Source organism: Panthera uncia, chromosome D1, assembly GCF_023721935.1.
Source record: "Panthera uncia isolate 11264 chromosome D1, Puncia_PCG_1.0, whole genome shotgun sequence".
NCBI lineage: Eukaryota > Metazoa > Chordata > Mammalia > Carnivora > Felidae > Panthera > Panthera uncia.
In genome coordinates this window covers 3,735,504-3,745,991 of record NC_064808.1, presented here as the reverse complement: position 1 = coordinate 3,745,991, position 10,488 = coordinate 3,735,504, and the positions used below count along the sequence as shown (strand labels likewise).

The 10,488-nt window shown below is 60.3% G+C and overlaps 1 protein-coding gene across 1 annotated transcript in view; it reads left to right on the top strand.

Moving 5' to 3' along the window:
• The first annotated feature begins 904 nt into the window (after window positions 1–904).
• Window positions 905–10,488, top strand: part of LRP5 (LDL receptor related protein 5) — a 74,997-nt gene continuing 65,413 nt past the window's right edge. Inside the window, exons 1-3 of the mRNA XM_049614788.1 lie at window positions 905–997; window positions 1,508–2,217; window positions 8,640–8,837. Coding sequence (XP_049470745.1) covers window positions 905–997; window positions 1,508–2,217; window positions 8,640–8,837 — 1,001 coding nt within the window. The remainder of the gene's footprint in view (window positions 998–1,507; window positions 2,218–8,639; window positions 8,838–10,488) is intronic.

Genomic DNA, 10,488 nt, shown 5'->3' with positions numbered 1-10,488 from the left:
CTCAGAAGGTTAAGAACCATAGTGTGGGATCTCGACTGCGCGTGCTTGGGCAGGTCACGCCTTTGCTGGACAAGTGGGGACGAGCCAGGGGACCTGGCCGCCGGGGACTTCAGGAGCCTGGGCACCTTAAACCTCGCAGGCGGAACGGGTTTGCTGGTAATCCTTGCTCTGGGTGGCCGGGAGTGTCACGATGGTGACGAATGGGAATGTGCTGCAGGCACGCCCATCACCCTGGGCGTGCCGTGGGGTGTCTTTGTTTGCTGTGGCTTTGCCCGCTGCTGCCCCTGTGTCCTCCACATCCCACATGTGGCCCTGTTCCCAGGGAAGGCCCCCCGGCCTCTGGTGGTCATGGGTTCTTCCTCCTCTGGAGGTTCTGGACCCTCCATGGCCCTGGCCATCATCCTCCCCCTTCTCCCACTGGCTGGCACCTGACCATTGCACGGCACCCAGCTGCTGGCCAGGCCTGTGGCCGTGGGCGTCCCTCCTCCACTCTCCAGAGCCTTAGCTGGGCGTGGGGCCCTACACCCTTCTGGACAGCACCCCCCCCTTTCCTCCACACCTCTTACGGGGCAGAGGTAACTCACCTTCTTGAAGGTGGGTGCTGGAGGCTGGGTGGGGCGGGGGAAACGTTTTACACAGCAGCTGCTGGGCACTGCTCTTACCCAGGCTGGCGGGCCCTCCTGGAGTGCAGGGTCCGCTGGGACCCTCGGCACGTTGGGAAAGATTCCTGTAAGAAGCTGGGAGAACAGGGAAGGTTCCATTTTTTAATTCCTAGAAACTTCCTGTTGAAGTAACCATACACCGAGAAGTAATACAACACGGGTTCCAGAGTGCGGGGGCTGCTCAACCTGGCCGCGCAGGTGTTTCTCGAAGTCTCATCTTCCCCTTCCGTAAGATGGGCGCGATGTCACCCCCAGCCCAGGCCCACGCACGGGGTCCCCGGGGTCCAGAGGAGCCCGCACAGCTCTCTGTGCGAATCGCAAAGAGCTGTCAGCCCGTGAGGACCAATGCTCTGTACTCTCTGTTTATACCTGCCTGGGGCAGAGATTTGGGGACAGATGTCCTTTGTGGCCATCCCTTCCTTGCGAGAGGTCAGGATGCCCAGCTCGATGCGGCTCATCACCCCCCGTTTGATCTTTGCAGCCTTCCTTCCTGCCTCAGAGCTGTAGACTGACGGGGCAGGGGCGGTGGGGAGCCCCACGGGGGGTCCTGACCTTGAGCCCTCTGGTGTCCCCGCGCGGCCTGCGGAGGCCGTGGCCTGGGTTTGAGCGGGGCGCTCGCTCTGGCAGCCTGGCCTCAGTCCCAGCGGCACAGGGAGCTGGCGGAGGGGTTTGAGCTGAGGGGTGGCATTCCAGACTGGGACACCGAGGCCACCGTCCTAGGAAGGGGCCTGAGCGCGGACAGCGGGTCCGGGAATCGCACGGGAATCCTCAGGCTCTCCCGGCCAGGACTGGTGCCCTCACATCCCCTTCCCTTGCCGTCACGGTGACTTCTGTGCGGCCCCTAGAGGCCCAGTGCGGCCGCGGCATCCCCGTGTGAGGCGACGGGCGTGGCAGCGAGAGTCACCGTGGCCTGGGGGAGCTGGCTGGCCGCCCTCTGTGATTTCAGTAACAGCGGTACCGTTACTGGGGGAGCTTCGCGATGGCCCGGCCTGGGCCTGCCCGGGCACCTTCCTGCCAGTGCTTCGGGGAGCAGAGGGAAGGAGCAGGGGGCCCGGGGCGCGGCCGGGCACGCGGTCGGTGCCCACAGCCCCCCCGTCCCGGGCCGTGCGGCTCCTGGCTTGGGCAGCGGTCCTCACGGTTTGCCTCCACCCCCCACAGCCTCACCGCTCCTGCTGTTTGCCAACCGCCGGGACGTGCGGCTGGTGGATGCCGGCGGGGTCAAGCTGGAGTCCACCGTCGTGGTCAGCGGCCTGGAGGACGCGGCCGCCGTGGATTTCCAGTTCTCCAAGGGAGCCGTGTACTGGACGGACGTGAGCGAGGAGGCCATCAAGCAGATCTACCTGAACCAGACGGGGGCGGCCGTGCAGAACGTGGTCATCTCTGGCCTGGTGTCGCCTGACGGCCTGGCCTGCGACTGGGTCGGCAAGAAGCTGTACTGGACGGATTCCGAGACCAATCGCATCGAGGTAGCCAACCTCAACGGGACGTCCCGGAAGGTCCTCTTCTGGCAGGACCTCGACCAGCCGCGGGCCATCGCCTTGGACCCCGCTCACGGGTAAACCCAGCTGCCTTCCTCCTTGGCGGGGCTCAGGGGGTCGCGGTTTCCCTCTTGAGTTCCCTTGAGCCCGAGCAGCTCTTGCAGAGGAAACCCGGCCCTCTTAAAAGGAGTTCGCCTTTCGGAGCTTGTCGAGAATTGTTTCCCCTCGATGTTCCGGGGTTGGGTTTCCGTTTTTAAACCTGCCACGTCTGAGGCTCTGGGAGCGCTCGGCCGTGGATCTGAGTCACTGGGTGTCTCTGTCGGGAGCGTGGTGGCACCCCAGCAGGTAGAATCTGGGCCGTGTACGCCTTTCCGGCAGCGTGGGCGAAGATGGGTGTCAAAGGCGAAGGCCCTTGTCCGGAAGTGGAGCTGGCCGGGGGTTGCTTCCCTGGCCTCTCCCGGACGCCGTCTGCTCTCCTCTGCTCCCTGGGCTGGCCGGGCTCACCGTGCCCCGCGAAGGCTCAGGGCCCGGCGGTGAGATCCGGGTGGGGTTGTGTGACTGGCAGCGAAGCCGGGAACGTCCTGGGATTTGGAGGCTGTGCTGGAGGGGGCGTGGGGAGGCGGCTGAGTGTCGCCGGCCGGCCCGGCCAGGCTCATGCTAGACTGTCCTGAGCGGGAGCTGCTTGCTCCGTCGGCCCTCCCCCCCCCCCCCCCCCCCCCCCCGAGCCCCCTCCTCCCCCACGCCCTTCCCCGGGCGGCGGGTGCCTGCCTGGAGGCAGCGGCCGAACCACCGTCGGTTCGCTGTCGGAGACGGACGGCTCCCTGACATCTGGAGCAGGAAGACGGTACGACCCCCTGGGTTCTGGTCACCTAATGCCACCAACTTGCTCTCGTCCCCGCCCGTGCCCTCTCTGCCCTGTGGGTGACCCTGGCCGCGCTGTGGCTGGTGTGCGGGCGGCTCGGGGAACAGGCTGGGCGAAGGGGTGCTGTGGTGGCCAAGTAAACCGCATGTCCGGGGTGCTCAGCGTGCTGACTTAGAACCCACCGGTTCCCATGTCAACCGTGTGCGCGTGCACCAGGGGCGGGATGGGCTGGGATTCACGGCCCCGAAGGTCGTGATAATCAGACTCACTGGAGTCAGGCCAGACCAGCCTGGGGCCGCCCCCCACCGGAGGAGCACCCCAGCCTCAGCATCCTGGGGGGCCAAGCCTGACAGTGGCGTCCCTGAGGCCCCTTCTGCCACCCCCACCGCAAGCAGGCTGAGCTGTCCGGGGCCACGCTGACCTCCCAGGATGCTCCCCATTCAGACCTCTCCTCTCCTGCGGTGTGGCTCCGCGACTCCCGGAGTCGCCGGCCACCTTTTAGGAGGTGGCAGCTGGCATGGCTGAGTCTCCCTGGCCGGGAGGGGACATTGTCAGTGATGGGAGAGGCTGAGGATTGCCGCTTTGAGGCCCTTTTGCGCTGAGGGGGGAAGGCCATAGATAGATAGTATGTCTGAGAAGAATATGAGCCCCAGAAGAGAATAACGCAGGGCCCAAAGACAAAGAGGGTGAGGCAAGTGGCTTCCTGTAGGTCAGGAGCCTAGGAGTGTCTGTTAGCAACATTTGAGCAGAGAGATGAGAGAGAGAGAGCCATGTGGCCACACAGGGGACGGATATTGTGGGTAGAGTGGCCAGTGCAAAGGCCCTGGGGTAGGAGGAGGCCCGGCCTGTTGGAGGGGCTGTAGTGGGGTGGTGGGGGGAGAGGGGAGGACATCGAGTGGGTGAGGGGCAGGCCCTATTTCGAGTGGAGGAGTCGCTGGGTCTGGCCCGTGCATTAAGGGGTCTCTCCGGCGGTTGGAGCCAGAGTGGACTTCAGGGTGGGGGCAGGGGGCTCATTGGCGGCTGTCACTGTCACCTGGTCGTAGCGGGTGGCGGCTTGGATCAGAAAGCTGGCGAGCTGTGGGTGAGAAGCGACCAGAGTTGGGATCTGTTTGGAAGGCAGAACCATGTGGGGTTTGCTGTTACTTTGCACGTAGGTTAGAGAGAAAGACGAGAGGCAAGGGTTGTGTGCTGCTGCTCTTTGTCTCAGTGTCCCCAGCTGTGCAGGGTTGCGACCATGTCACATGTCATGCAGAAAACACCACAAACAGTTAGTGGCTTCGGTACGTGTTGTTGTTACGCTAAAAATGCCCCTCCCCCCCACCCCAAACGTAGCCTCCGTGTCGGGTCACAGAAGTCTCTCTTCTTCCTCGTGACCTGTCACCACCTTGGTTGAGAGGTGCTTGTGCTCAGTTAGGAGGTACTTGGTGCCTAGTTGGGAGGTGCTTAGTGAAGAGGTGCTTGGTGCCTGGTTGGGAGGCGCTTGATTGGAGGTGCTGGGTGCTTGGTGGGGAGGTGCTCTCTTGGGAGGTGCTTGGTGCTTGATCGGGAGATGCTTGGTGGGGAGGTGCTCAGTTGGGAGGTGCTTGTGCCTGGTTGGGGGGGTGCTTGGTGGGGAGCAGTCTTCAGGCTGGCCTTGCCTGTACCATCCCCGGGAGCCGGTCAGTCTCTGGCTCTGGCTTTTTCCCATTAAAGGATTAAAATCCCGTCTGAGGTTGCCTCTGAATTCTCTCCCACACCCTGCTCCTGGGGCGACGTTGACCTTGGGTTTGACGCCCTGGGAAGGGCTTCTGGGGCCCTGGCCTTCTCCCCCACGCTTCTTTCCCCTGTGGCTAAGGTTTGAGATGCCCGTTCTGTCCCCTGAGGCGCCCTGCCGCCCAGGACGAGAGGACTCCGGGCCGGCAGCTTGATGCCCACAGTGACATAAGTCACAAGTTGGGGCTGAGTCCTGGGGACGGGACTGCCGTCCTGAGAGCTGGGACAACAGGTCTTGTGCTGCGTCCCTGCACAAGGTTGCAGGATCCGCTTTCCCCTTCCCCGTCAGAGCCTCTGTCGTTTCCTCGTGCCCTCCGGTGGCATGGTCTCCCACTGGGCTTCTTCCTCGGATGAGGGGGTACCCACCCGGACCTCCTCATCAGGAAGGAAGGTTCTCAGTCTGTCTCTGTGCACGTGACCAAGAGCCCCACTGCCAGGAGCGCCCGTGGTCCTGACGCTGAGCCTAGCAATGCTTCGGCAGCACCGGTGGCAAAGTGTGAGCAACCAGGCGGGGCAGACGGAGGACCACGGCGTCCCCAGGGCCAAGGTCAGGCTCTGGGGAGGACCTTCTGGCTCGGAGCACCTGGCGTGGGGGCCGCACCAGCCCCGGCCTGCTTGGCCCGCGAGGGGCTGCAGCGGCTCCTGGGTCTCAAGTTAAAGCCGGGTCTAAAACCCAACCCCTTCTTTAACATGCAAAATGGTCCTGCCCTAAAGTAACGCGCAACCACGACCCACGACCGCCCCACGACCGCGGCCAGCCTCTGCGCAAAGACCAGGCGCTCTGCTTTCCTTCGGAAGTTGATTTTCCCCCGTGGAATTTGGCCGGGCCTGTGGCCGTGTTCAGGGATCCTGCCAAAGCACATCCACGCCAACTGGTCTCTGCTGACAGAGGGGCTCGCAGATTCCCCATTTAAGGAAAGCAGCGGGCCTCTGCGATGAGACCCGGGGGAAGGAATTTGAATTATGCTCCTCGAGGAGGTCCTGAGGAGCCTTTCTCGCTGGCTGCCGTGGAGCATTCGGGAAGGGCATGAGTGGATTGCCCTGAGATTTATTCTCCTGATACCTTCTCGGCGGGTGGCGCAAAGGCTGGGCCCTCTCCAGGCTGCTGGGGGCGGGAAAACACCGGGAAGGAAGGCATCTACACCAGGCTGGCGGGAGCCTTTGCCGAGCTGGCCGACAGCACCTGCAGGCCTTGGGCTGCCAGGAAAAGTTCACCACCGCCCCGGGCCTGCTGGCACAGGGGTGAGTCATATGATGGCCAGGCCCTGGCCTCACTCAGAGAGCTATGCGGCGCTCCCAAGCCACTGGCATGTGACGTGGGGCTCCTTTGGAGCCTCGGTTTTCCCATCTGTCCAGTGGGAGTAGTAATTCCTGCTTGCCCTGCGTCAGCCACGTCTCCAGGTGCAGAGGAGAGAGCGCAAGGGAGGCTTTGGGGAGAGGTGTTCCGTGTGAAGGGTGCTCTCTTTTCCTCTCCGTCCCCACCGGGGCTGGAGGGCAGCAGAGCTCGGTGACAGCGGCCGGGTGTGGTTGGCCCCTGCAAGCTCATCGTCAGGGACCCCGGCCCAGCTCCTCCAGCAGGTGGGCGTGGCACCAGCTCGGATACGACACCCCCCTGGCAAGACCGCTCGGCCTCACAGATGGGGGTGGCTCCCCCCCAGGCACCCGCACCTGCTGTGGCCGCAGAGCTGCCCCTGGCACACAGGCAGCAGCGGGCACGCTCAGGGTTCGCTGAAAGGGGACCAGATCCGGCCTGTGAAGGAGCGGAGCCAAGGGCAGTGGGGGACTTGCCTGGTCAAGGAGAAGCAGCTGGAAGGCAAGAGAGAGTCTGTGGGCCTGCGACGGGGCGCGGCCTCTCCCCACCTGGATCTGCGCTCCCCGCAGGCCCTCTCACAGACGGCACGGGCGGGGGGACCCAGGAGCTCCCTGCCTCCCCGGGTCGGGCTTTCAGGCTCACCCCCATCGGCCCCGCGTGGGCATGCTGCTGGCCTTTAAAGCAGTCGCAGAGACCGAGGGTTATGGGATTTGCTGAGAGGCCAGGATGCACCTGCCCGCACCCACCCCAGCAGGAGGGCAGCGGGGAGGCCGTACCACCTGGAGAGCGAGCGTCATGGGCCACCGCCGGGAGCGGGGCTTCTCGGAGTGAAAGTGGACCCTGCCCTCCTGGCTGCAGAGCCGCGCCAGGCAGGCCAAATAAAACAGGTGTCCCATCCTTGGGTCCCGTGGCTCATCCGCGTCTGACCGGAACGCGGGGGGTCATGTGTCCTTCGGGCTGGTGTGGTCCGCTGTCGCTAAGAGCTGTGCACGCTGGGTGGTCGCCCTGCCTGGACAACTGGATGCATTCTCTGGGTACTGGGGGGGGGGGGGTGTGAACCTGTCACCCCAGTGTCCCCGCATAAGAAGCTTTAATTGGGGTCGTTTCTCGTGGATGTGACGTGCCGCCCTTTACTGTAAACCGGGGGGCGGGCAGAAGCAGCCCAGGTCACCCCCCGCCCTCCCTGCCAGGGAAAACTGCTGTTGTAATGTCCGTGCACACCCCCATGTGGGTTTTTTTTTAATAGACTTTGTTGTTTTTTTTTTTAAGCGATTTTAAGTTCACAGAAAAATTAAGGGGAAGGTACAGAGATTGTCTATGTGCTTGTGTACAGTCTGTGGTTTTGACAAGATTTTTTTTCATTTTTTTAATGGTTATTTATTTTTGAGCAGAGCGAGAGAGAGAGAGAGAGAGAGAGAGAGAGAGAGACAGAGCGTAAGTGGGGGAGGGGCAGAGAGAGAGGGAGACACAGAATCCGAAGCAGGCTCCAGGCTTCGAGCTGCCAGCACAGAGCCTGATGCGGGGCTCGAACTCATGAACCGTAAGATCATGACCTGAGCCGAAGTCAGATGCTCAATTGACTGAGCACCCCCAGGCACCCCAAGATTTGAGATCGTCTTATGGTGGGAATCCCACGGTGTGTAGGCTTTTCAGGTTGGCTGTTTTCACTTATTAATACACTTTGACATTTCCTCCATGACTTTTCATGGCTTCATGGCTAACTTTTTAAAACTGTTAAATAATATTCCATCTTACGTGTTTTAATTGGCTTTAGAAGTTCATTTACAGGGGCCCTTGGGTGGCTCAGTCGGTTGGGTGTCTGACTTCCAGGCTTGTTGCTGTCGGCACAGAGCTGGCTTCAGATCCTCTGTCCCCTTCTCTCTCTGCCCCTCCCCTGCTTGCGCTCTCTCAAAAATAAATAAAACATTAAAAAAAAAAAGTTCATTTACAGCATTTTTGTAGTGGCAAAAAATCAGGAACAACTCAAACATCTGATGTGGAGTCTTGTAAATAATTTACAGTACTCTATCATCAAGAGAATAAGGGGGGGAGGGGGCGCCTGGGTGGCTCACTCAGTTAAGCGTCCGACTTCAGCTCAGGTCATGATCTCACAATTCATGAGTTCGAGCCCCGCATCGGGCTCTGCGCTGACAGCTTGGAGCCTGGAGCCTGCTTCAAATTCTGTCTCTCTCTCTCTCTCTCTCTCTCTCTTTCTCTCGCTCTGTCTCTCTCTCTCTCTCTCAGAAATAAAAATGAAAAAAAAAAAAGACAAGAAGGAAGAATTCTGTTAAAGGAGAGGATACCCAGAATATATTGCTGTCTAAGAACGAGTTGGGAACCCAGTATGTTTTGATTACCCAACTCTGTTTAAAGATTAACCTATTACTAACTTTCTAGAAAACAAATTGGAAGCAATAATATCCCAGGCCCTAAGCACTGGTTATGTCGAATGGGTGAGATTTTAGGACAAATTCAGCCTCTGTTTATGCGTCTGCGGCCGCGTCGACAGGAAACAGAGACCGAAAAGGCAGGTCTGTGCTAGCCTTCTCTGCTCGTGCTTGCCTCCTCCTCAGGTACATGTACTGGACAGACTGGGGAGAGACACCTCGAATCGAGCGGGCAGGCATGGATGGGAGCACGCGGAAGATCATCGTGGACTCGGACATTTACTGGCCCAACGGGCTGACCATCGACCTCGAGGAGCAGAAGCTCTACTGGGCCGACGCCAAGCTCAGCTTCATCCACCGCGCCAACCTGGACGGCTCCTTCCGGTGAGTGCCCGCCCGATGGTGGGTCCCCACCTTCCCCGCGGCCCCCCAGCCACCGCCAGGGCCTCGGCCGGTCCGGGCTGGGCGCTGGCCGGTGACCCTTCTTAACTCAGACCCGTGGTCTCGTCTCTGAAACCCTGGGGCCCGAGGCGTTCGGGACTGTTGAGAACCTCATGCAGTAACAGAGCACACAGCACACCCGTGGGGGGTCCGGGGTTGGGGGGCACCTGCCATCTCCCACGTGACTATGTTCACAACACGACACAGGAGGCTCCTTCTCAGTGGGGTTGAAAGGCTATAACCAAGCCCACAGCCACACGCGGGTCTTGCCACGAAATGGGTAGCAAAACTCTTGCCGTGGTCAGAGTTTTTTGGATTTCAGAATCGCAGAGAAGGGATCGTGGCCCTGACCGCCTCAGGGTCCGACAGGGTTGTAAAGAGTTCGCCGTGCCCCCTTCCTCCCCGCCCCAAGTATGCATCCTGGGGTTTTCGTGTCCACCGCATTCCCTGGCCTCACCAGAGGGCCTTACGCATAACCGTTTCTCTGTAACATGGGTTAAATGAGTGAAATATCAAGGACGTTTTGCGTGTCAGGTAATTGCTTTGAGAGCTTTCGGCCCCCTACCTCATTATGCTTCAGATGTAGGAACGGTGAAGGGCATTTTATTTACTGCCCAGACTGCCTGCCAGCTCTGTGCCCAGTCTTGGGGATCCTCCTGGGAGGAGAGCCCTGTTCCTGGACGGTGGGGCTCCCGAACCAGGAGGGGAGTACGTGGGTGCCGGTGCCGTGGGCTACAGTCACGTGGCTTAGGGAAGACTGTGCACACACAGGCAGGTAACAGCTCCCGCAGATTTGAGGATATCGGCAGGTTTGCCTCATTTTATTCAGGACCGTGTATTAGTTATCTATTCCTGTGTAACAAAATACCCCCGAACTGGGCCACCTAAATCAGCAAACGGGATTTTTTGGGGGTGGGGAGGGGGATCAGGAATCAGGAGTGGCTTAGCTGGGTGGCTCTGGCTCAGAGTGTGTCCTGAGGTTATAGTCAAGCTCCTGGCTGGGGCTACACTCATCTGAAGGCTCGACTGAGGTCAGAGGCTCACTCTGATGGCTGTTGGCAGGAGGCCTCATTTCTCCCCTGACCTCCGCTGACCGTGCCCAGCTGGTTTGGAACGCTCTCTCCCATTGTTTCTGGGATCACAGACTGGCCTGGGGCCTGGCTTGAGACTTGGAGAGTGTGGCAGCCTGGGGAGCTGTGGTCCTTGGGGAGCTGAGTGATCATGGTCGTTGTGAAGGGAGAGTTAGACGCTGGAAACGCTGCCGGCTGGGGTGCCTGGTTGAAGGATTATGACAGGAGACAGCAAGGATAGTGGTGGCATTTAAACCATGATAATGGTGGTGGTGATAAAATGGTGGTGGTGATGGTGGTGATGATGGTGATGGTGGTGATGATGATGGTGATGATGATGGAGGTGATGATGGAGGTGATGGTGGTGATGGTGATGGAGGTGATGATGATGATGGTGATGATGGAGGTGATGATGGTGGTGGTGATGATGGTGGTGGTGATAGTGATGGTGGTGATGGTGGTGATGATGATGGTGATGATGATGGAGGTGATGGTGATGGTGATGATGATGGTGATGATGACGG